Source organism: Arvicola amphibius, chromosome 2 (assembly GCF_903992535.2).
Source record: "Arvicola amphibius chromosome 2, mArvAmp1.2, whole genome shotgun sequence".
Lineage (NCBI taxonomy): Eukaryota > Metazoa > Chordata > Mammalia > Rodentia > Cricetidae > Arvicola > Arvicola amphibius.
The window spans coordinates 28,160,951-28,185,776 of NC_052048.2; the positions used below are offsets into that span (position 1 = coordinate 28,160,951).

At 39.1% G+C, this 24,826-nt stretch overlaps 1 protein-coding gene across 7 annotated transcripts in view; it reads left to right on the top strand.

The window, feature by feature from the left end:
* The window catches only part of Erc1 (ELKS/RAB6-interacting/CAST family member 1), a 327,887-nt gene that overhangs the window by 41,492 nt on the left and 261,569 nt on the right, over positions 1–24,826 (top strand). For all 7 annotated transcript variants that reach the window (XM_038318227.2, XM_042054451.1, XM_038318230.1 and 4 more), the window contains exons 3-4: positions 8,272–8,688; positions 21,558–21,632. In XM_038318227.2, the coding sequence (XP_038174155.1) occupies positions 8,272–8,688; positions 21,558–21,632 (492 nt within the window). The remainder of the gene's footprint in view (positions 1–8,271; positions 8,689–21,557; positions 21,633–24,826) is intronic.

The window sequence follows — 24,826 nt, forward strand, 5'->3', positions numbered from 1 at the left end:
AGCCCCGGAACTGAAGTTAGGATTGGTTGTGAACCACAGTATAGTACTGAAAGCTGGACCTATGTCCTCTGCAAGGGCAATTTGTGCTTTAAACCACTGAGCCATCTCTCCAGTCTCTGACCATAAGTTTAAGTTGAACTTCAGCTACATAGTAAGTTTGAAGTCAGCCTGGGATACTTAGACTCTTTCCTAAAAAACAGAACAAAACAAAAAGCACAAACCTAATGTATTGGAACTTTGATAGTGTGTGTCTGTTTCTGAGACAGTCTGCCTGACTTGGAACTCACAGTGATCCACCTGCCTCTGCCTATTGATGGCTGGAACTAAAAGCACCTAAATGGTATTATTTACTTGGAAGACACTGTAATTGCACTTAAAAAATTTGTCATATAAAATACTTTAAATGGTGAGCATCTTTAAATAGTTTTTAAAATTAATGTTTGCTGTATTTTATGGGAGATGTCCTTACCTATTTTAAATTTTATTTTTCTTTACTGATAAAAGGTGACTCAAGTATTAAATTATTTTTGCAACACATTTTATAAGTAAGTTTAAAAGTCAGTAGTTTATAATATAGGTATTTTTTACAGTTACATAATGACTATCAGTTTCTATAAAATTTCACTTTTGGAAAGTTAGGAATTTGGGAGAAAATACTCTCTCTATATCTAAGTTAATAACCAGACAATAATAAAAACCATTACCTTGGGAGATTGGTTGCATAGTCCCAGGTCATTGTGCCTGCTCCAGCACATACTGGGGATACATGAGTAGAAATACTGTGTGCTGTACTGAGACCACAGAGGAATGCATCTTGAAGTACCTGGAGATGGGGGAGGTAGTTCTGGAAGTCGTATGCAGTTTTAATTTTCTAAAGGTAAAGATGAAAGTATTCTTGGTATTCTTTTCCTCTTTTGTTTGTTTTGTCTTGAGACTGTTTCCCCGTGTAGCCCTGGCTTCTGAAACTTTGTATGTAGCCTAGACTACCCGACCTTGTAGTTGTCTTCCTGCCTCTGTCTCCCCAGTTCTGGGAGTATAGATGTGACACCAAGCTTTACATGAGTGTTCTGTTTTTTACATAGTAATTTTGTCTCTGCTCTTTGTCTGGAAAAGTTGTTGATGAATCCACAGGATTCTGGTTCAGTAACGTCTTCTCTTTACCATAATTATGCATGAACTAATGCTGTTACAGAAACAAACTTGAGAACCAGAAAGACTGTGTGTTTTGTAGTTTGCCGCCTTTGTTGTATTTTTATCTTAGTCACTGGATTTCAGAGTAGTTGCCATAGCTGGTGTGTCAGTTTGACATTTTGATTTCAAAGATCCTATTATAATCTTGCTCCAAATGTCAAAAGGTTCCTCAGTGATGGGCATACGCTCCCACTGATGCTTGTTAGAATGTAAGATGATTTTATAGATTCCCCATCTCCATGTAAGAGCTCCATGTAAGAGAGCAGTCTGTTGCCCAATGGAGCTTTTATTTATCGATTTCAGGTTATTGGCTAAATATTGTACTGTGCTGACTTTGAACTTGATTACATTCTAGAGGTAGAATGGAAAAGCAATTTTTTTTTTTTTTTTTGGTTTTTCGAGACAGGGTTTCCCTGTAGTTTCTAGAGCCTGTCCTGGAACTAGCTCTTGTAGACCAGGCTGGCCTCGAACTCAGAGATCCGCCTGCCTCTGCCTCCCGAGTGCTGGGAAAAGCAATTTTTAAAGCAAGAAGATTTTACGTACAAAAGCAGTCAAAACTATTGCTTAATAGTGTTTAAATGTCCCATATTAGTGTATGTTTCAGTGTTGAGCAAATTTCTTAGTCTACTAGTGTAAGTCAACATAGAGAGCTCATGTCTTGGTGAGTGCAAAGCCAAATTGAGCAGTCATGACATAAAGAGTGTAGAAAGATTTATTACCTGCAGCAGGCCAGGAGAGCTGGGGAGTTATTTTCAGAGCAGTGCCCCCCTCTGACAAAGGAAGCATGTGATTTTATTCACCTAGCCTATAAATATTCATAGAAGTGCTGGCCCATTTCTAAATATGCCCAGTTAGTGAAGTCCATTCCTGAACACGTTCAGTGTAAGATCATGAAGCACATGTTTAAAAGATTAAAGTGATAGGCACGAGTGCTCTAAACTTTCTCTGAAAAGTTTGACTGCAAACAGTGGAATGTCCAGTCCGAAGATGTGCTAATACAGCAGTTTGCTTCTGATCTTGTCTGTCTTGCTTACTGGCTATCACTAGCCAGGAAACACTTTAGTTTATGGAATGCTCACATAGTTGTAATGAATGTATCTTGACTAGAGACCAACTTAATTACTGAGGAATTGATTTTGAAGTCTTTAGAAGGGTGTGTCCTTCAAGGAACATTGAGAAGGATATTGATCTGTGCTTGTGAGAAGAATGTTGTATCTAGTTTCCTTTGTTATAAGCACATGTGTGTTATCTTTAGGAAGCAAATGTTGTATTTAGCACTGTTGCTTTTCCATTTACAAAGTCAATAATACAATAATGGGTAGAATATTTTTTCTTATTGCAAATTAATAAATATATAGAGTACAGAAATTTTTGCAGAGAAAGTCTAATTCCTGTAATTATCTGATGTAGATGTGTGTATATATGTATGTGAGTATGTGAATGCACACATTATATATGTGTGTGTGTGCATGCACACACACATATATTTATGTGTGTGTATACACACATACATACATGCAAACATTTGCAGACGTTCTGTTCCCGAGTTGCCTTATCAGGCAGAACATTTATTTTTATATTAATAAAACAACACAAAAATTCCAGGGGGCTGAAGAAATTGCTTAGTGGTTAACAGAATGTACTGCTCTTGTAGAGGACCCAAGTTGAGTTCCCAACACCCAGATTGGATGGCTCATAGCCTGCTGTGACCCCAGCTCTAGAAGAGCCAAACACCTGTGCATGCATGCACACACAGACATGTCAGAATGTCATACTTTTAGCCATCTTCTATTGTTGACATTAATATTTTTGTTTTTCATATGTAATACTACTATGGCTATCTTGGCTAGTGTATTTTGTATTTCTATATTTTCTATGATACATTATTGTTTAAAAAGTTGAATGTTTTTTCCAAAGATGACCGAAACGAATTAAAAGAGAATCAGTTTTAGTGTACATTGTGTATTATTTAAAAATTTAACACCTATTTATAACTTTTAGTTTGTAATAAGAAAAATATTAAAAACAAGTCTACAACTTGTTTTATTGCCTTGTATTTAGAAGTATGTTTAAAATACATTTTGGGCTTCTTTACTGTGATACAACTATGCTTTCAAAATGAAAGGGTTTTGCTGGGTTAGCTCAGTGATAGAGTATTTGCCTAGCATGCACAAGGCTCCCGGTTTCATACGTAACTATTAGAGGGAGTAGGGGAATAGTTGTGTGTGTGCATGGGTGTGATCCATGGTCATCCCTGCCTCCAAGCACTTTGATTCAGCCTCCTCAATGTTGAATCCTTGAGAAGAATTATGCCCCAATGCCCTAAACATCCACTTTGTGGAATGAATTACCCTACTTCTTTTATGAATCTTGATGTCCTTTCTCTCTCTTCCTCTTCCTTCCCCTTTCACCTCTTCCCCCCTTTCCCTTTCTCTTTCCCACCTCTCTCACTTTCTTTTAGAGATTTAAGTGCTTCTCTATTTTAAGGTTTGTTCCATTGGTAGGCTTGTTGAATTCTTTTTGTACTATGAGATTAATTGTTACAAGTTTATAGTTTATATAATTTATAATAATAATATCATTGTTTATTTGTGGTTGGCAGAAAAACTCCAACTAAATATGTCTATTTTTGACATTCTAACTTTGGGTTTTTTTTGTTTGTTTGTTTGTTTGTTTGTTTTTGTTTTTTGAGACAGGGTTTCTCTGTGTAACAGTCCTGGCTGTCCTGGAACTCACTTTGTAGACCAGGCTGGCCTCGACTTTTCAGAGGAACCACCTGCTTCTGCCTCCTGAGTGCTGGGATTAAAAGTGTGCACCATTCCTACCAGTGACCTTCTGACTTTTAAAAACAGTTTTTCTTTGTTTTCCTTCAGTGCTAAATACCCAACTTTTCTTCATTATTTTAATCTGCCTAAAGAACTGTGTAGAAATTTTTATGAAAGCATGTGCAAAAGTTTTATTAGACTTAACATGCATGTGTGCAAATGTACAATCGCATATGCCTATACTCATGCATGTAGAGGCCACAGGAAGATGTTGGGTATCTTCTTCTATCACTTTCTGCCATATTGGCCCGAGACAGGGACTGTCACTGAGCTGGTCTATTTAACAGTCAGCTCCCCAGCTCTCCTTGTTGTTTGTTGTCTCCTTTCCTGTTCTGCTGCTGGGGTTACAGGCATGTGCTGCTGTGTCCAGCTTTTACAAGGGTGCTGGGGATTTGAACTCAGTCCTCTTGCTTCATTTCCAAAGACATACTGTTTTATGTGTCCTATCACAGAAATACTTTGACATCCATGGGTTTTTTGCTCTGTTTACAGTAACAAGGAAATGGATTCAGCTTAGATGTTCATTGATAATTGACTAGATAAAGAAAATATGGTCCATATATATGCACAATAATTTTTTATTCAGCTGTAAAGAAAAATGAAATTTGCAGGAAAATTGACAAAAATAGAAAATATGTATTGAGTGTGGTGATCCAGGTCCAGAAAGAGAAATATCATGTGCTCTCTTTCATCTGCTGAGCCTAGCTTCTATTGTTCAATGTAAACACATAGGTGGGAGTAGGCGCAGAAGAGCCAGGAAACTAGAAAGAGTGGCTTCTGAGATGAGCAATAAGAATCTGTAAGGAAGGAGTGTGGGGAGTGAAGTAGACCAGATGTCCTATGGAAGAGGAAGTCGGGGAGATACTATTGCAAAAGGGACATGGGGGATTGGGAGTGGACTGGGCAGGGAGGAGAATCAACCCAAACCAATTAGGTATGAAAATGCCCTAAGGAAAACTGTATTTTGTATGTTAAATTTTAAAAAGCTACTGTAAAAAAATAGATTTTTAAAGGTTTTGTTCCTGTATAGAGAAATGTGAAATCTCTATGTTGATGTTGTTTTATATTTTCTTTTTAATCATGTGTATAGTGTGTATTTTTGAGTGTGTTTGTGCACAGACAATACTTGTTCTTTACTGCTGAGTCAACTCTCCAGCCCCTTTATATTGCTCTTATATTCACTCTTCTGGTTTTATGCTTAATTATACAGCTGTTTTCATAATTTCTCACATTTTCCTCATACAATCTTTGGGTAAGGGTTTGTTTATTCACTTCTACGTTGTATTAGCTTTTATTTATTTATCTTACCACATTGGTTAGCCCTTCTGTAAGAATTTAGCTTGATGGTGATTGCAGATACCCCAGTTCTGATTTTAAAGTGGGTTCTTCTAAAGTTTGTCCAGTTTCTTTTTGGACTCTTTCCCTTCTTCTAAAATAGTTGGCAGCAGGTGGGTTTTTTGGGTGGGGTTGGGGAAGCAGTACTTATAATAAAGTAAAGCTTTCTCAATTGTAGCCTGAAGTGGGGTGTTGCCTATGTGTCATGAAGGAATTGCCTCTGAGTAGAGCTAACGAAGTCAACACACCACTAGTTCTATCTTCCCTCTCCAAAATAGTAATTGTCCTGCCACAGTTAAGTGTGTGTAAGATTATTAGCTTTAACTTACATTACTTCTGATCTCAGTGAATTGATAATGTTAAAAAGACAGAGGAATAGCCATACTTAGAAACAATTCTCCTCTTGAATTTAACTTTTGATAGATTTCTGTTTTGGACTCAGTAGCTGAGGCTGGTTTCAATTCTTCTGCCTCCCAGAGATGAGATTATAGGGGTGAACCAACACTCTTAGTTTAACTTCTGACATTTTCTTTTGCAGGGCTTTCTCCGAGAACTGTTTGTATTTTGAGCAATAGGCTTTTGGGAATCAGTATTTCCATGCATCTTTTTTTATTGAGACCACTAATATCCAACTGCTATTAAATATTTGAAATCTGTTGCTGGCACTTAAATGAATTTTGAAACTTGCATTCATACATTGTAACACATGGGCCTGCTTGTTGGGGTATCTGTCCTACCCAGTTCCCACAGCCAGTAACTCCCAAAGAAATTATACAGAGGTCTACATAATTTATAAACTAATTGGCCCATTAACTCAGGCTTCCTACTAGCTCTTATAACTTACATTAACACATTATTCTTACCTTTGCTAGCCACATGGCTCAGTACCTTTTTCAGTGGGGTAGGTCACACCCTGCTTCTTCCGTGGTCTGGACAGGACTGTGGAAAGAGCTTCCTTCTTCCCAGAATACTCCTTTTTTCATTGCCCCACCTCTACTTCCTGTCTAGTTTTTCCGCCTATACTTCCTGCCTGGCTATCAGCTAATCAGCATTTAGTTAAAATATAATTGACAGAATATAGAACTGTCCCACACCAATACATTAAAATATCTGGTAGTTTATTTGTAATTTTATTCATGTTAAAAAACATAGCCAATGATTTTTAGAGTTTGAATATTACCAGAAATAAAATTTACTGCTTGCTAAGCAAATAATACCAAAATCAGAGATTAAAAAGAAGACTATTTGTCTTTATATGAAAGCCAACCAAACAAAACAACATAAATCTAGTCTGGAGCCAGGGCATAGCTAAGTGGTAGAATACTGGTCTAGAATGAGCAAGTCCTAGGTTTGATCCCTAGTACTACACACACACACACACACACACACACACACACTAAAGTCATCATAAGTGATCTTAGGAGACAGCTCAGTGGGTAATGGTGCTGCTGCCATACTGCTGGTGTTGGGTTTGATTTCCAGAACGATGTGGTAGAAGGAGGGAACTGACTCTTGAAAGTTGTCCTCTGATCTCCACACTTGCACCATAACTGGTGCCACATATGTGCTCATGCTCTTTCCCGTTCCTCTCTCATACACAGAGTAAGTGAAAATGTTATAAAAATCATAAGTAGTGCTAAGTGACAAATGACACAATTGGAAAGATTTGTGGCATACACAGAAAATGAAAGTTTATTTTGCTAATGTTACGTAAAGAATCACCTCCCTACTAGAATACTCGTATCTTAGCCACTTTTCGGTTGCCGTGATAAAATACCTCAACAGTAGCAATGTTAAAAGGGGAGGGTTTACTTTGGCTTACAATTTGAGGTGCAGTGAAACAGCTGGTCAGGTTGTTCCCAAGTTGGGAAGCAGAGAGAGATACTTGTCTGTGCTAGTCTAGCTTTCTCCTTTTCATCCAGTTTGGGACTGGCGCCACTCACTTGTGGTGTGGGTCTTTTTTGCCTCCGTTAACCTCATCAGTGACCTTTACAGGTGTGCCTGCTAGCTTGTCTCCGTGATAGACCCAGATCACTTTAAGTCGACAGTTAACACAGTCACTTCAGTAAAATTGAAATGGTATACCAAAGAGTTACATTCACTCAGCCAAAGAATGTAATGTTACTTTGCCAGGGATTGAGAAAAAGGAAATATGGAGAGTTACTTATCAGTGTCCATAAATTTCCAGCGAAGCAAGATGAATAAGCTGTAGAGAGAGACGGAGTACAGCATTGTTTGTACCTGCAGTCAGCAACAACATTAGACCCTTAAAGTCCTTATGAAGATAGGGTTTATGTTAAGTAGTTTTACTTTTTGATTTGTATGTATCACTTTTGCCTTAAACTTGAGATACTCCTGCCCTAGTCCAGTCCTCCAAATGCTGATATGTAGGGATATACTATTATGCCTGATTTTGGTGTTTGTATGTGAATTCATGAGTTTGTGTGGATGTATGTGATGATACTGAAGGTTAAATTATAATTAAAAAGTTATATATAACCACTCATTAAATACTAGTACTTGCTAATGTTTACAATAATTAAAAGTCATCTTGTGTTTTGATATATTTTTGTATTTTGAGATAAAGTTTGTTTTTATTCCTGATGATAGTCTTCTCTGTCCCTTTAAGATACCTTCTATTAAATTTTGAGATGTCTAGATTGTGGCTTTTTTATTGTGGCTTATAAAAGTAAAGGACTACTTTCCTGGTGGGAATAAGCACAAATTAAATTGCTGATAATTGTGGATTATTACCATAATTTTAAAATTTGAATTAAGAGAGAATAAGGTGAATACTAATTTGCTGAATGCAGATTTCTGAGAACCCTTACAGCTATTTTTAGCTGCCTGCAAGCTGCTCTGTCTTTGCTAATTGAGGGGAAAGCTGATTTTGGGTGTTTTTCTTTTGTGATGTTCCCAGCACATGCAGATGACGATCCAGGCTCTCCAGGATGAGTTGCGGATTCAGAGGGACTTGAATCAGCTGTTTCAGCAAGATAGTAGCAGTAGGACTGGAGAGCCGTGTGTGGCGGAGCTGACAGAGGAGAACTTCCAGAGGCTGCACACCGAGCACGAGCGGCAAGCCAAAGAGCTGTTTCTTCTGCGGAAGACCCTGGAAGAGATGGAGCTGCGGATTGAAACTCAAAAGCAAACCCTAAGTGCTCGGGATGAGTCCATTAAGAAGCTTCTGGAGATGTTACAGAGCAAAGGGCTTTCTGCCAAAGCTACAGAAGAAGACCATGAAAGAACAAGACGGCTGGCAGAGGCAGAGATGCACGTCCACCACCTAGAAAGTCTTTTGGAGCAAAAGGAAAAAGAGAATAATATGTTGAGAGAGGTGAGTGACTACCTTTTCTGTTACAATTTCCTTTTCGTCTTTTTCCTTTATTAATCAGTATCTTGACCTAGATAAATTTATGTGCTCTGTTGTGCTGCTGACTAGGAAATTCATCTTTTGTGTTTAGCGCTTCACTGATTTCTTTCTTTTTGAATGGAATGACATCATCTAGCATATATGTTACTCATTAACATACCCATTCCTGTAACTCTACATGTGATTCCTAGGGGCTTCTGAGTCACTGGAGGGATATAGGATTGTTTTAATTTGTTACTTGCGTCTCTGGTTGTTCATAGAGACAGACAGCAAAACCAGAATCATGAGAGCAGCTAACTAACTACTGCTCAGTTAAAAAATATGAGTAAGAGACAGTGCACTGCTACCTCAGTTCACCTTTTGGTGAAGCTTAAGCAGTAATGAATGTTTGCCTGTGGTTTCCCTGGAAACGTCAGCTTTGTTGTGAAAGATATGTGTTAAAAACATTTGTCATGGAGGTGTAGCCAGAGGTGTGATATAGATGTTCTGGTGGAAGCTCAACCCCAAGCCCCCTCCTCCATCTCTCTCTGAACCCTGATGCAACTTAGAAAGCCCGGCAAAGAATAACCCTACCCAAAGAGATGCTCAAGACTACTCCCACAGGGTATTTAAACTGCCCTCCAGAAAACAGACACATGGTTTTTCAGTCTCTTTCCCATCTCCTATCTGGCGGGGAGTGGCGTGGTGTGGGCTGGAAAATCATCTGGGAGCATTTTATCCTTTAAAAACCTGGGCTTTTTCTAATTTTGTTTGGTTTGGTCTGATTTGGATGACTGCATTGGCAGAGAGGCTTATGGGGTGCAGAAACCAATAGAAATACATTGTTTTAGAGGAAACAGACTTAGTCTGGCTCTGTGATTAGACCTTACTTTCTGAGGCAATGTCATTTTAAGAAAGTTTAAAGGAAGAATTCATCTTACCTGGAGCTTTTTTAAAAGCTGCAATAGATTTTATAAATTGTATCTTAGGGTTTCTACTGCTATGATTAAACTCCATGACCAAAAGCAACTTGAGGAAAAAAGGGTTTATTTTATTTACAGTTTATATCACATCATCACTGAGGGAAGCCAGGATAGGAACTCAAGCAGAGCAGGAACCAGGGGGGCAAGAGCTTATGCAGAGGCCATGGAGGGGTGCTGCTTACTTTCTTGCTTCCTATGGTTTGCTCAGCCTGTTTTCTTATATAGCCCCAGACCAACTTCCCAGTGATAGCACCACCCACAATGGACTGCACCCTCCCAGCATCTATCACTAATTATAAAATGCACTATAGAGTTGTCCACAGGTCAATCTGGTGGGGGCATATTCTCAGTTGGGGTTCCCTCTTCCAGAATGACTTCTCACCTGTGTCAAGTTGACATAAAATTAGCCATTGCTTCTAGTTAGACATAAAATTCATTTTAGCTTCCCTGGTGTCACAGGCACATACTGCCATAAACCAGCTAACTTTCACATTTTGATGGGGGTCAGATGGGGATCCTCATTGTTAGGATGAGTCTGAATAATTCTTTTTAACATGATTTGAGAGGAAGGAAAATAAAAAAACAAACATATTCAACTGGGCAGTGGGGACGCACGCCTTTAATCCCAGCACTTGGGAGACAAGGCAGGTAGATCCATGAGTTGGAGGCCAGCCTGGTCCACATAGCGAGTTACAGAATAGCCAAAGCCATACAGAGAAATCTTATGCTGAAAAAAAAAATAAAACAAAAACTAACACTCTTTAAAAGTAAAAATGCCAGGTGTATGTAAGGAGAAATTATGGAACAGACACAAACTTGGGGATGTCTTTTTTACAACTATAATTTCCTGCTTTAGGAATTCTAAATTTTTTTGTGGCTTCTGAATATTTCAGCTTATCCCAGTAGTTTAGGAATTAATAAATGCCAAATAATCAAGGACTATGGGAAGCCACATTTTTTGGTCTGTGAACAAATAGAAATATATTGAGCTCAAAAATACTGAAAAAAACCCCTGAGGCTTAGATAACTGTTTTTTTAAAATAATAAATTATATAAATAAATTTTGTACATGATATGGGAAAATATATTCCCTTGCCTTGTTAATATACCACCAAACAGTTCAAGGCTGCCATTTGTAGCATAATATCTTATAGGAAATATAGTCATGCTACTTAAAATTTTTTGAGGGCAAGTGGACACAGTGCCTTTGGAAATGCTTACTTATTTTCTTACTTTCTTCAAGACTTAGCTCACACCTCAATTCTACAGTGAACTTTTCATGTACATGTGTTGCATGTAAATGTAGTAGAAGCGACCATATCACTGAAATCATACACATGTATTTCTTCAATGTTTACTTGCCATTTTACACTGAGGTTATTTGCTTTCTGTCTTTGTTTAGGTTAGTATAACAAAAATACTATAGATGCTTGTTTCATGCTTCATAGTTCTGGAGACTAGGAGTCCAAGACCAGGTCACTAGTGCCAGGTGAGGACCCACTTCTAACTTTTGGACAGCACTCTTCCTGATATGTCAGTGGCAAGAAATAGTAAGAGAGTCCCTTGGGGTCCTTTTAATACAGAATGAGATTGTCCTTAAAACCTAATTACTAAGCAAAGAACCTACCTCCTAATAATGTTTTGTTGGGGATATAGGATTTGAGCATGTGAGCTGGAGTGTCCAAATCACTTTTCCTTTTTGAGACAGACTCTTACTAAGTAACTCTGGCTGTCCTTGAACACCACCACCCCCCTGCCAAACCTCAAGGTTTCTAGATACAGTATTGTACATTTTTACTACCAGACCAAATAAATGCCTAATAAAATAAGGTTTTATAGTCTGGTAAAGTAGCAAACAGTACAGTGAATGTATATTTGAAAGCATTCTGCTTACTAGTGAAGTTCTATATTGAAGTTGGGAAGAGGTAGGGATGGTTGTCCTAAATGGTGTTTAACAGTGTGGTAGTTTGAATATAACTGACCTTGATAATCTTGTAGGGGGTGGCACTATTAGGACTTGTGACTTTGTTTGAGTGGGTGTGGCCTTGTTGGAGGAAGTGTGTCACACTGTGGGTGCGGGTTTTGAGCTCTCCTATGCTCAGGAATCTGCCCAGTGAGTCAATCAACTTCCTGTTCCCTGCTAGATGTAGATCTCTCAGTTACTCCTCCATCACCACCACATCTGCCTGCATGCCTCTGTGCTCCTTATCATGATGATAATGGACTGAAATTCTGAAACTGTAAGCAAGCCACCCCAATCGAATGTTTCTTTCTATGAGTTGCTGTGGTTATGGTCTCTTCACAGCAATAGAAACCCTGACTAAAGCAGACAGCATTCTTTTTTTAAAAAATATTTATTTATTTATTTTATTATTATGTATACAATATCCTGTCTGTGTATGTGCCTGCAGGCCAGAAGAGGGCACCAGACCCTATTACAGATGGTTGTGAGCCACCATGTGGTTGCTGAGAATTGAACTCAGGACCTTTGGAAGAGCAGGCAATGCTCTTAACCGCTGAGCCATCTCTCCAGCCCCCCAGACAGCATTCTTGAAATTTTATCTGTTTGTCCCAATTAGAGAAGGGAATGGAGGAAATCATATTAGTAATGGAAAGAGTGGGGCTCAATTTTCATTATTGCTGAAATAATATATGGATGTCATTTCCCTTAAATTTATCAATTTACTGTATCTATACTAGGAATTCTCTGGAAACTCTGGGAAGGTAGGTCAGTAGATTTTTAATCCACTGGTGGTGTATATCTGTAATACCAGGACTTGGAGACACTGATAGAATTTAAAGTTTAAGGCCAGGAAAACAAAATAGAATCTGGAGATAATTCAGTGTTAAGTATATGATGAATATTTTGAGATAATGACCATCATTTAAAGAATACCTAGTTATGTAAAATTAAGTTCTAGATGAAGTAAAGAACTACTTAAAAAGAGACACTAGAAGAAAACATAAACAAAACCTTTATTAAATCTAATCTTTAACATGAAAGACTCCTTGCTATAGCAAGAACATTAATAAATTAAACATGTATATTAGAAGATATAATTTACAAAGATAAAGTGATACCCCAGGGCATAGATTTTCACATGTGCCTTGACCTTACCTACAGACTAGTTTCGAAAGCAGTAAGAGGCTAGAGGCACTTGCTCCTACTTTCTCTTTCATTTATTCCCTTACCCAACAATTATTAGTTAAGCCCTTAGCATGTATTTGATCTTATACATCAAATAGAGATAAATTTTTATGGCCTGTGTCCTTCTAAGACTCCCAGCTTTGAACTGCATTGGCTTTGCAGTGGAGAGTGCTTCCTGTACTCTCATTTGGCACGTGTAAGAGTGGTATGCCTTGTAGTCCCGGGCTTCTCAGACTTGGTAAAAGAACATTTGTGATATCACCATAATCTTCTGTCTCATTTATGAACATGATTCTGTATTCTCCATCAAAATTATAACTAAAAATTTGATTAAGTACTATCTTTTTGTGTTGAAGTTTCATTGTTGTTTGAACTTAGATTTTCTGTTGGTAATGGAATTATATCATTGCTTGACTTGCTATATTTTGTGCAGTGCTGTCCCTTTTCCTGTTAGATGAGTGAGGACATCTGTTGGACGAGCAGTAAATTACGTCCATATTTGCTTAGTGCTTTGGTCTTGAATACTTGGAGAATACAGCAAGCTTCGAGAACTAGATTATGATTGTCAATATCTTGGTAGAAGATATTGAAGTTGACTGTGAAATTTAAAGAAAATCTTTTTTCCTGTGTGTACAAATCATTGCAACTCAACTATATATTTAAGACCTTTTTGCCTCTTTTTGTGTTGTTTTTGTTTGTTTGTATTGTTTAGGTTTTTTGAGAAGGGTTCTAGCTAGGTGTGTCAATTCATACCAGGCTACATGTTCTTGTAGTGAATTAAACATTCTATTTGGCTGTTTATTTTGTTTCCTATAATGTTTTAATTCAGATCTTGTTAGTACAGGTTTTCACCTGTTAGGGTTTATAAAAATGTTTGAGGTTAAAAGTGATAATAGCTATATAGATTCTAGACTGTGAATTCTGAATTTTTAGCTAGCATATTTGACAAGTGCCTGTGAGCTTTCTTGGCAGTTTTAAGTTGTAAGAATAAAAAAGGAATAAAGATGTATAGAGAAACAACCATTGGACTGGGGATGTATCTTAGTTGATTTAATCTTAGCACTGCATAAACCCCTGGGAGGTGGAGCAGGAGGATTAGGAATACAAAAGTCAGTTGTGTCTACATAGGGAATTTAAGGCTACCCTGGTCTATATGAGATCTTGTCTCATAATAGAAGATAACACAAGCAACAACAGTTAATAGGAGGAATTAGAATGAAGAATAATCCCGATATTACTGTTTGATGTTTGTGGTGATTTTGGAAAACGAGAACAGTACATACCTTGCCTATTCAGATATTTCCTCCTACTTTTGTTTTTTCTTTAAAATTTATTTATTTTTTACTTTATGTGCATTGGCATTTTCCCTGCATGTATATCTGTGTGAAGGTGTCGAATCCCCTGGAACTGGAGTTACAGACAGTTGTGAGCTGCCATATGGGTGTTGGGAATTGAACCCTGGTCTTCAGGAAGAGCCGCAAGTGTCTTCTCTGCAGCCTCTATTCCTGTTTTTAAAATTGTGTCTCTTTCCTCACATTTCCACTTTGTCAAGAAGATAGGTTTTCTCAATATAACGTAGCTGCCAGAGATGGCAAAGGGCTGTGGGCCCACACTGTTCATCACTGGATGAGAGACGCTACCAAACAGGTAGTTAGGAGCCTTTCTGTTTCCTTTCCCTTCATTTCCGTCTCTTCTGTGAATGCAGCACAGTAATCTAGAACTTGTGTGGATGATTGACTCTGTGAGGGGACGTCACAAACATTTGGCCTAAGAGCAATGAGAGCTGAAACCCGAAATTTGAAAAAAGAGAAACATCAGACTTTTAAGTGCTACTTTCAGTCATAAATGCTACTTTCTTTCAGTCATGTTGATAAAAATCAGCATATTTTTATGGCATTGGGGATTGGATTTAAGGCCTTGCACATGCTAGGCGAAGGGCTGTACTGTTATTATTTTATGGCTATAGAGGTTGAACCTAGGGTCTAATGCATGCCAGGCAAGTGCCGTACCATGGAGCTAATTCTCCAGCCTATTTCTTTTAAATGAAAGAATCTACTGAAGAAAAGGAACATAAATTGTTCCTAATTTGTTTTCAAACTTCAGGTTACCCATTCTTTGATAAATTACAGGAGATAACATATTTCTTATTTACACTAGAAACTGCGATGTTAGTAAAAATTCAAATAATTTAATCTATATATATACATAAATATATATGTATATATATTTATGCATATATAATGTTCTGTTGGAAGCTTCACCCAGCTTCTGGCATCCATATTCCATATCTGGGCTGTTCTGATGGAAGCTCCACCCCAAGCCCCCTCCCCCATCTCTTTCCAAACCCTGCTGCATTTCAGAAAGCCCACCAAAGGATGACCCCTGCACCAGAGATGCTCAAGACCACTCCCACAGGGTACTTAAACTGCCCCCTCCGCCCCTCCACCCCAAAACAGACACCTGGTGTTCTGGTCTTCCTTTCCCATCTCCTCTCTGGAGGGCTGGAAAATCATCCGGAAGTGTTTTATTCATTAAATCAGGGCTGTTTCTAATTTGGTTTGATTTGGTCTGATTTGGATTGCTGCATTGGCGGAGAGACTTATTGGGGTGTAGGAACTTTTAACATAATTCTATCCATGTGTATTTATATAAACTACCCATATTTATTAAAATTAAAATATATTTATTTAAAAGATAGTCTCACTGTGTAGACAGGCAGGCTTTGCTTTGAACTCAGATTCTCCTGCCTCTTGAGTGCTGAAGTTAAAGGCATGAGCCACCATGCCCAGCTTGTACCCATAATTTATTTTTCTTTGCCCTCTTCTCACTTTATTCCACCCCCTCTTTCCTCCTTTTCTTTCCAATTCCTTTCCCTTCTCCCCTTGGCCCTCTCTTCCTTTCCTCTGACCCTCTCCTTTCTTTGTCCCTTCCCCCTTCTTTTCTCTTTTCTTTCCTTCTCCCCTCCCTTCCTCTCCCTCTTTTTCTGTCCTTTTTCCTCCCATTTTCTCCTCTCCCTGTCATCTGCCCTTCCCTTCTTTCGCTTTCCTTCACTTGTCTTTCCCCTTCCTGCCCTGAGTCCTGTTCTTTGTCATGTCCTGTCCGGTTTCTCCATATAGTCCAGTCAGATTCAACATACTCTTGTCTCTTGTCTCAGCTTCCTTACTGCTGGAATTACATCATCATGCCTAAGTCCAGGGTGTGTCTGAGTGTGTGTGTGAGTGTGTTTGTATTGTGTTGTGTATGTGTATTCATAAAAGCCAGCCTCAGGTGTTATTCCTCAGGAGCTGTAGCCTGCTTTTCTTTTTTCTTTTCTTTCTTTTTTCTTTTTTTGTTTGTGTTTGTTTTGTTTCTCTTTGTAGCCCTGGTTGTCCTGGCACTCACTCTGCCTCTGCCTCCTGAGTGCTGGGATTAAAGGTGTGAGCCACCATGCCCAGCTTCTTTGTCTTTTGAGAAAGCTTCTCACTGAACTGGACTTGCCTAGCTGGCTAGAATCATATGGATTCTGTGGCTCTCACTTGGATCCTTATGCTCGCAGGAGCACTGTACCAACTGAGCTGTCTCCAGTGCCCAAGTTGTATTTTATTTACATGTACATGTGTTTACATTTCAGCTAATAGGGATGAAATGAAGTGAGCAAATAGTACATTCTTCTTCTTATACTTGTTTGAATAGTAATTTACTTCTATTTCCAGAGCTTCACCCATTATTTACAGGGTATGAACCAGAGGCTTGATATGCTCAGTGGGAACAGGGAGATTGTCAGCCCACTGAATGCAAGATGTGTTTACAGTGAGGTTTAACGTGAAGGCCCATGATTAGAAATTTGCTGAGGGGATTTCAGATGGCTGCTCCGTAAGAAAGCTTTGTGCTTGTGAGTGAGCTAGTGTAGTCTAGCCATTCCTTATTATACATGCGGAAGGATCTTTAAAATTCAGATAGTTTTGTTTTTCTTTAATCTTCTTTGCCTACATGCTAGGGGTTAAAAATAAAATTATAATAGTTTACCACAGAATGAAGCATTTTGAAATTACTTGTTTGGAATTAGGTAATGGGGAAGAGATTTCATGAAATGAGTTGACCACCTAATTTAATGAAATTTAATTGTGAAGTATTTCAAAGAAATTCAACTTAAGTATCATGAAGGACAGAAGCACTAAGTAATAAATGTAAGTATAGATTTTAGCCTTTAATTATTATGTGAAAATTGTTTACAGTTAGTGTAGTTCATTTTGTTTATATAATCAAAAATCTTACACTTATTTGTTGAGCAAACATCATTAGAAGTCTCTACTGTGTACTCAGTGAGCAACTTGTGTACAGTGTGGGGAACAGATTTATGGTGAACAAGCTATTGCTAGTGTGTTTGTTTTAATGCAGTAGAAGATTAATCTGGACCGAATAGATGAACTTAATAGATTCTAAAAGTTGAAGACATAATATAGAAAGTGCAGTGAATCAGGGCTGGGGATGTGGCTCAGTGGAAGAGTCATTGCTTAACATATGCAAGTCCCTGAGGTTAACTCCAGCACCTCAGAATAGTAGTATCAACAGTTACGCAGCTTAAAGAATTGTGAGGTATGTTTTCTTCTCACCTGCACCTGGGTACGAAAGGGAACTTTAGTAGTCACCCAGAGCTCCCATGTAACATCACTGTCAAAAACGCTTTTTTTCCCTCTATAACAACATGATCTTGACTTTTTTGGTCAGTCATTTGTTTTTTTTACTACGTTTACTATGTTTATATTACTAACATTATTACACTTATCTATGTTCTGCCAGGCTCTCTGACAGATGGTGAGTGTCGCAACTCAGCCCTCCCCCCTATGTCCCGGGGAGAAGCAGACTCACTGAGTCGGGAGTCTGGCAAAGCAGGAACTTGTTTAATGGTATCAAGCAGGGACTTATATAGGGTTATGATGGGGGTGGAAAAGCCTGGGGTGGGCCAAGTATGACTGAAGTATAGTGATGATATGAGGTTTTATAGTCTTTCAAGAAAACATGTCATCTGAGGAGCCTTGACAAGTGTGATGGCTTGAATGTAATTGGCCCCCATAATCTCACAGGGAGCACACTATTAGGAGGTGTGGCTTTATTGGTGTGGCCATGGCCTTGTTGGAGGAAGTGTGCCTCTGTGCCGGTGGGCTTTGAGGTTTCGTATGCTTAGGATACTGCCCAGTGAGTTAGTCAACTTCCTGTTGCCTGAAAGATGTAGGACTCTGAGGTATTCCTCCAGCACCGTGTTTGTCTGCATGCCATGTTCCCCACCATCATGATAATGAACTGAACCTCTGAAAGTGTAAGTGAATCCCTCAATTAAATGTTTTCCATATAATAGTTGCCGTGATCATGGTGTCTCTTCACTGTAATAGAAATCTAATGAAGTCAAGAGTGTGGGAGTGATTAGATTAACTTGTTGGTTTGTTTTTTTTTTTTTTTTTTTTAAAGACAGGGCTTCTCTGTGTAGGCCTGACTGTCTTGGAACTCACTCTGTAGACCAGGCTGGCCTCGAACTCAGAGATTTGCCTGTCTCAGCCTCCTGATTGCTGGGATTAAAGGCATGGGCCACCACCGCTTGCAGATCAACTTGGTTTTTAAAGAAGTTCTATTGAGACGTGCAGTAAGGGAGGCAAAATGTAGGAAGTTGTTAATGAAAGGTGTGACATGTGCCACCTCTGCCCGGCTAGATTTTGGTATGTTTTGAAGGTACATCTAAGTAGATTTTCTGCCTTTGGCTTATGGGAGACTAGAAAGTGTGAATGTCTGCATGGGGTGCAGGTTTAAAATGCTGTTGGAGTCTAGTTTTGGGAACATAGCCTTTTGTCTTAGTTAGGGTTTTTATTGCTGGGAAGTGATATCATGACCATGGCAACAGTTATAAAGGAAGACATTTGATTGGGACTGGTCCACAATTCAGCGGTTTGGTCCATTGTCATCATGGTGGGACATGGTATGCAAGCAGGCTGACATGGTGCTGAAAAGAGAGCCAAGTGTTCTGCTTCTGAATCTGAAGGCAGCAGAAAGAGAGTAAACCACTGTCAGGGACATGCTCTCTCCAACAAGGCTGTGCCTACGCCAGCAAGGCCACACTTCCTAGTAGTGCCATTCCCTATGAGCCTGTGGGGCCATTTTCATTCAAACCATCACACCTTTGAAATGTTTGTTACCTATGTTGTGATTATCTTGGATACTTACAGTTAGTAGAAAGAGTATATATAATAAAGACTGAGTCTGCCTACCCCTAAGTGCTTGAGCCAGAGCCTTTTCAGGTTGTGGTTTTTTTGGAGTTTGAAATATTTTCATAGGCTTTAGCAGTTGGGCATTTCTAAACTAAAACTGAAACCAGAAGTGCACTAAAAAAAATGAGAGTATAGTGTGAAAAACTTTTTGAAAGTGTTTTTGTTCTGTAAGAATTTTTTTAAAGATTTATTATAGATTTTTTATAGATTTTATAGATTTATTATCTATAGTGTTCTTTCTGCATGTATGTCTACAGACCAGAAGAGGGCACCAGATCTCATTACAGATGGTTGTGAGCCACCATGTGGTTGCTGGGAATTGAGCTCAGTGCTCTTAACCTCTGAGCCATCTCTCCAGCCCGTTCTGTAAGAATTTTAAGAGACGTTAATCTATGAGCTCCTGCATCAGGCAACAGGGAGTAAGTTAGGTGAAAGTCATAACCAAAATCACGGTCATTTTCATTATTTTTAACCGCTGTTTATATGGAGTATTGCACTCTGTCCTCCTATCTAGGGTTGTCTCAGGTTTATTAGTAATTCAGGGACACCCACAGATCTGACAAGAGAATTGTCTGAGGTTGTCTAGAACTTCTGAATGATCCTTGAAGAATGTTAATATTCTCCCTCACTATTTATTTATTTACTTATTTATTTACCTATATCTATCTATCTATCTATCTATCTATCTATCTATCTATCTATCTATCTATCTATCTATCTATCTATCTATCTATCTATCTATCTAAAGCCAGGCTGGTGTCAAACTCACAGAGATCTGCCTGCCTCTGTTTCCCTTCATGACTTGTTCAGCCTGCTTTGTTATAGAACCCAGGAACACCAGCCTGGTGTGGTCCCATCCAAATGGGCTGGGCCCTTCTACATCAATCACTTAAGAAAATGCCCTAGGGGCTGGAGAGATGGCTCAGAGGTTAAGAGCATTCCCTGCTCTTCCAAAGGTCCTGAGTTCAATTCCCAGCAACCACATGGTGGCTCACAACCATCTGTAATGGGGTCTGCTGCCCTCCTCTGGCCTGCAGGCATACACACAGACAGAATATTGTATACATAATAAATAAATATTTAAAAAAAAAAAGAAAGAAAATGCCCTATACCAGTGGTTCTCAACCTGCAGGTACCAACCCCTTTTTGGAGGTTCATGACCCTTTCACAGGGGTTGCATATCAGATATTATGATTCATAACAGTAGCAAAATTACAGTTATGAAATAGCAATGAAATAATTTTATGGTTGGGGTCATCACAACATGAGGAACTGTACTAAAGGGTTGCAGTGTTAGGAAGATTGAAAACCCTTGCCCTTTAGTCTTCCCTACAGCCTGATCTAATGGAGGTATTTTCTCAATTGAGGTTCTCTTATCTCCATTGATCCTCGCTTATGTCAAGTTGGCATAAAACTAGCCAGCACAACTGACCCCTTGTTAGCTTGACATCCAGACACACACACATCACTGTTCACCCCCAAGAGCACACATTAATAGAGATAGCACAATGTACATCATTTTACAAACTTAAGTTCCACAACTGTAAAAATTCAAATACTTTAAAAGTTCAGTCTTTTCATAGTATCCGGTCTCTTTTAAAAAAGAGTGCCGGAACTAAAGGCATGTGCCACCATGCCTGGCCTCATTCCTTCCTTTCTTAAACTCATTAAACATTGGATTACAAAAGAAAGCTGTCATGACATTTTCTGATTTTGAGCTACTTGGAGACTTGTCTAAGAGGCCTCTGCTTCATCCTGGGGTCGCACTGGAGGTCACTGGAGGTCTTCATCATGGGAAGCCAGGCATGTGGTGTCTGGAGGTGGATGCTCTGTGCATAGCGGGCTGGTGGTGATGGCCTTATTTCTTCTTTTTAAAAAGGGTTCTTTTTAGAACCCACATTTAATCCCAGCACTTGGGGGCAGAGGCGGGTGAATCTCTGTGAGTTTGAGGCTGTCTTAGTTTCCAGAGTGAATTCCAGGACAACCAGAGCCATATAGAGACACCCTGTCTTGAAAAACTAAACACACAAAAAAGGGGTGGGGGGTCTTTCTTAATCCCCCTTAGATCATTTGCAGTTTTGGTTTCATGTCTTACCGATGTGTCAACCTAGGGATGTGTAGTAGTTTCTTGTATTCTAGTTGTTGGTATTATTATGACTAATTTTAAACAACTAGTTGTTCAGAACCAGGTTTCCTCCAGAGTGTATGTTGAATCAGTCAGAATGCACTCTGGATTCCCTGATTCACAGGTAAAGGTCTGTGACAAAGAAAGGGTCCACTTACCACAAAGGTTAGCTTAGTTGTTTTTAACATCTCCCAAGAATACCAGAACTTGGGAGGCAGATGCCGAGGATCTGGTGGATCTTTGAGTTCAAGGCCAGCCAGGTATACATCGTGAGCTCCAGGCCAGCCAGAGCTACAAAGTGAGACCAAAATATGACATGAACATAGGAAGGCAGCCACTGACTCCCTTCTGCTTCTGTTTAGGAGATGCACCGGAGATTTGAGAATGCCCCCGATTCTGCCAAAACAAAAGCCTTGCAAACCGTCATTGAGATGAAGGTGAGTGAGAATCTCATGAAGAATCTGGGATCACCTTTCATTCTTAAATGGGTAGCCTCCTTGCACGTGTAGCGAGCTACGGGATAATACTTTGCTCAATTGGAAGATCGAGAGGAAACTGTAAGGCTAATGAAAGAACACCTTAACAGGATTTTCAGTTTCTTTTCAGTTGTTAGTCATAATTCAAATGAGACAAAAAGAGATGTCTAACATTTCTTTAAATCAAATGTCAGATTTCTTAGAGAAGAGAGGGGATTATTAGGCAAGAAGAAGGAAACCTAGTCAGGAGGGAGGGTGATAAGAAAAGTAATGGGGGTAAACAGGATCAAATTATGCTCATACATGTACAAAATGGCACAATAAGGCTGGTTATTTTATATAATTAACATATGCCAATGAAAAGAGGAATTATGGAAAACAGACTTCTTGGCCTGCAAAGATAACTATCAGTAAAATGTTTGCTGGATCCCTAGGACCTATGTAGAAAAGCTGAGCTTGTTGGCACATGCTTATGACTTCAGCACTGAGGAGACAGCGGCAGGGAGGGAGCTCCCTGGGACTTCTGGCTGACTAGCCTCGCCTACTTGGTAGGCTCCAGGCAAGTGAGACACTTTGTCTCATAAAACAGGGTGGATAGTGCTTAAGGAGCAACATTGGAGCTTGTCTTTTGGTCTGTATAGGCATACACAGGTATGTCACCCACATGAGCATGCTTGCCCAATGCACACATGCAGAAAAAGAAAACTTAATGTTAGGATTCCATAATTGTCTTAAAGTTGATAAGCCAACTTTTTTTTTTGTTGTTGTTGTTGTTGTGGTGTTTTCTTTTGGAGACAGGGTTTCTCTGTGTAGCCTTGGATGTCCTGAAGCTAACTCGCTTTGTAGATCAGGCTGCCCTTGAATTCACAGAGATCCACCTGCCTCTGCCTCCCAAGTGCTGGGATTATAGCCACCACTGCCTGGTATACTTCCTTTATTTTTAAGAACAAAATTTGCCAAAACCTAAGTCTCAGTAATCACCATTTTCCAGTTGTGTCTTTAGTAAGAGCTGTGCTGTAAGAAGGAAATATATAGCTCACCTTGTACCTTGGAGCACCCTGCAGGTGCCGTTGCTAGGGCTAGCCATTGTTCAGTATGCAGTATAAGTGCGCCATGCCTAATTCCACTTTCCATATATATTTGATGGTGGATATTATTAAAAGTAATGCATTTTAACTGCTTAATCAAGGACATTCTTTAAGATTTTAGTTATTTATCCTTTTCTTCATTGCCAGTTTATCCCCCTAAAGAATGTCATGACTGCTACTGTTACTTAGTGCCAATGTCCTGACTTGTGCTCAGGCACTGGTACCTTTGTCCATTGTTTATATCAGTGTATTTGTCAACACATTGGACAGATCCAATGATAACTGTAAGATTATTGCAAAAATAGCTTTAGTCCTGTAGACTCTATGTCTAGAGGACCCCCGAATTGAAAAGATAGTATTTTGAAAAACTGCTTTAGACTAGCCATTAGAAATCTCTAGGAGTTTAAGAGTTTGCTTTCTGAGTTAAACTCCTTTGATTTAAAATCTAGCTATTCTTATCAGATATGTGACAAAAAGCAAGTTTCTAACCTCTCTATGGCTTTCTCAGATTAATAAAAAAAAAGTCTCTTAATTCAGTGGTTAATTTGATGTTCATTGGTTAAAACCTGTAAAATGCTTTGGACAGGGCCTTGCACATAGCTAACAACTGATGTTAGGTAGTGTTGCTGGTATTTTTACTAGACACATGGTCTTCTGATTTCCTTTGTTGTTGTGACAAGCTGGCTTAGGGTTCCATGGATAGCTCACAGTAGCAGGAAAGTCAGAGGCAGAAACTTGGGACAGCTGGTCACACTGTATCTGTAGCCAAGAGCAGAGAGAAATAAATGGCACTATTGCAGTCTGCTGGCTTGTTGTATCCAGTTTTCTTCTATGTTGTACAATTTAGGGCTCAGTGCCTGAATTGGTGCCACCCAGGTTCAGGGTGAGTCTCCCATCCCACCTCAATGCAATCCATACAGTCTCTGCACAGGCCGATCTGATCTAGACAATTCCTCATTGAGACTCTCTCCAGGTGATTCTTGGTTATAGCCTGTTGCTATTTAAAATTAACCATCACATATGGTCCTCCTTTCCTTTTCTTGTGTCCTAGGCTGGTTTTGAACTTTGCCATCTTCCTTTATTTTAGGCATGTGCTACTATATCTCTGCTTTATGTTCTTTCTTACAAAAGCTCATTTAGTTCTACCTGCTTTTTTAAACTTCTTTATACTACATAAGAGGCTCGGTTTGTATTATAGCCCACTTGTGTGTGTGTGTGTGTGTGTGTGTGTGTGTGTGTATGTGTGTGTTCATGTGTTTTTGAGCTAAGGTCTCAGTTTAGCCTTGGCTGGCAACAATACAATTTGACTGACAATGATAAAACTTTGTTCATAGTATGTATGTTTTCTTTTTCAGTAGGGTAAGGAGTTATCAAACAAAATTTAAATTAACTAGTTTTTGGGCTCTTTACCAAGCTTGAATATATTCTTATAAGGGTCCTTTGGAATGGTTTAGTTTTATGGCTTTCCCTTAGTCACACAACATAGTTTATTTGTGCATGTTATTTCCTGATTCCCTTTTGGTGTCTAAGGATAAAACACATGTTTACACATGGTTTTGTGTTGTTTGTTTGTTTGTTTTAAACTCTCCATCTCACAGATCAGGGATATATAAGTAACTTAAAAAAGGATGGGTTTATTTTGGATGTGGCTTGAGGGTAGAGTATATGGGGTGAGATGAGGTAGTAGGAGTGTAAGGCATCTGGTCAATTTGTGTTCACAGTTAGGATGCAGAGAGATGTGAGTGTTGCTGCCCCACTGGATTTCTCCTTTATTTTTATTTTTGTTTACTCTATGGTCCTTAGAATAGTGGTTTTTAATTTTTTTTAAGTACAATCTTTTCTCATTTTGCATAGTTATTCCTGTTCCCACTCCCTCTCCTTCTCCTGTTCTACCCTTTCCCCCATCCACACCTCAGAAAGGGTAAGGCTTCCCGTGGGGAGTCAAAAAGTCAGACATATCATTTCAAGGCAGGCCCAAGGCCCTCCCCCTATATCTAGTCTGAGTAAGGTATCCCTCCAAAGAGAACATGCTCCAAGATGCCAGTTCAAGCACTAGGAATAAATCCT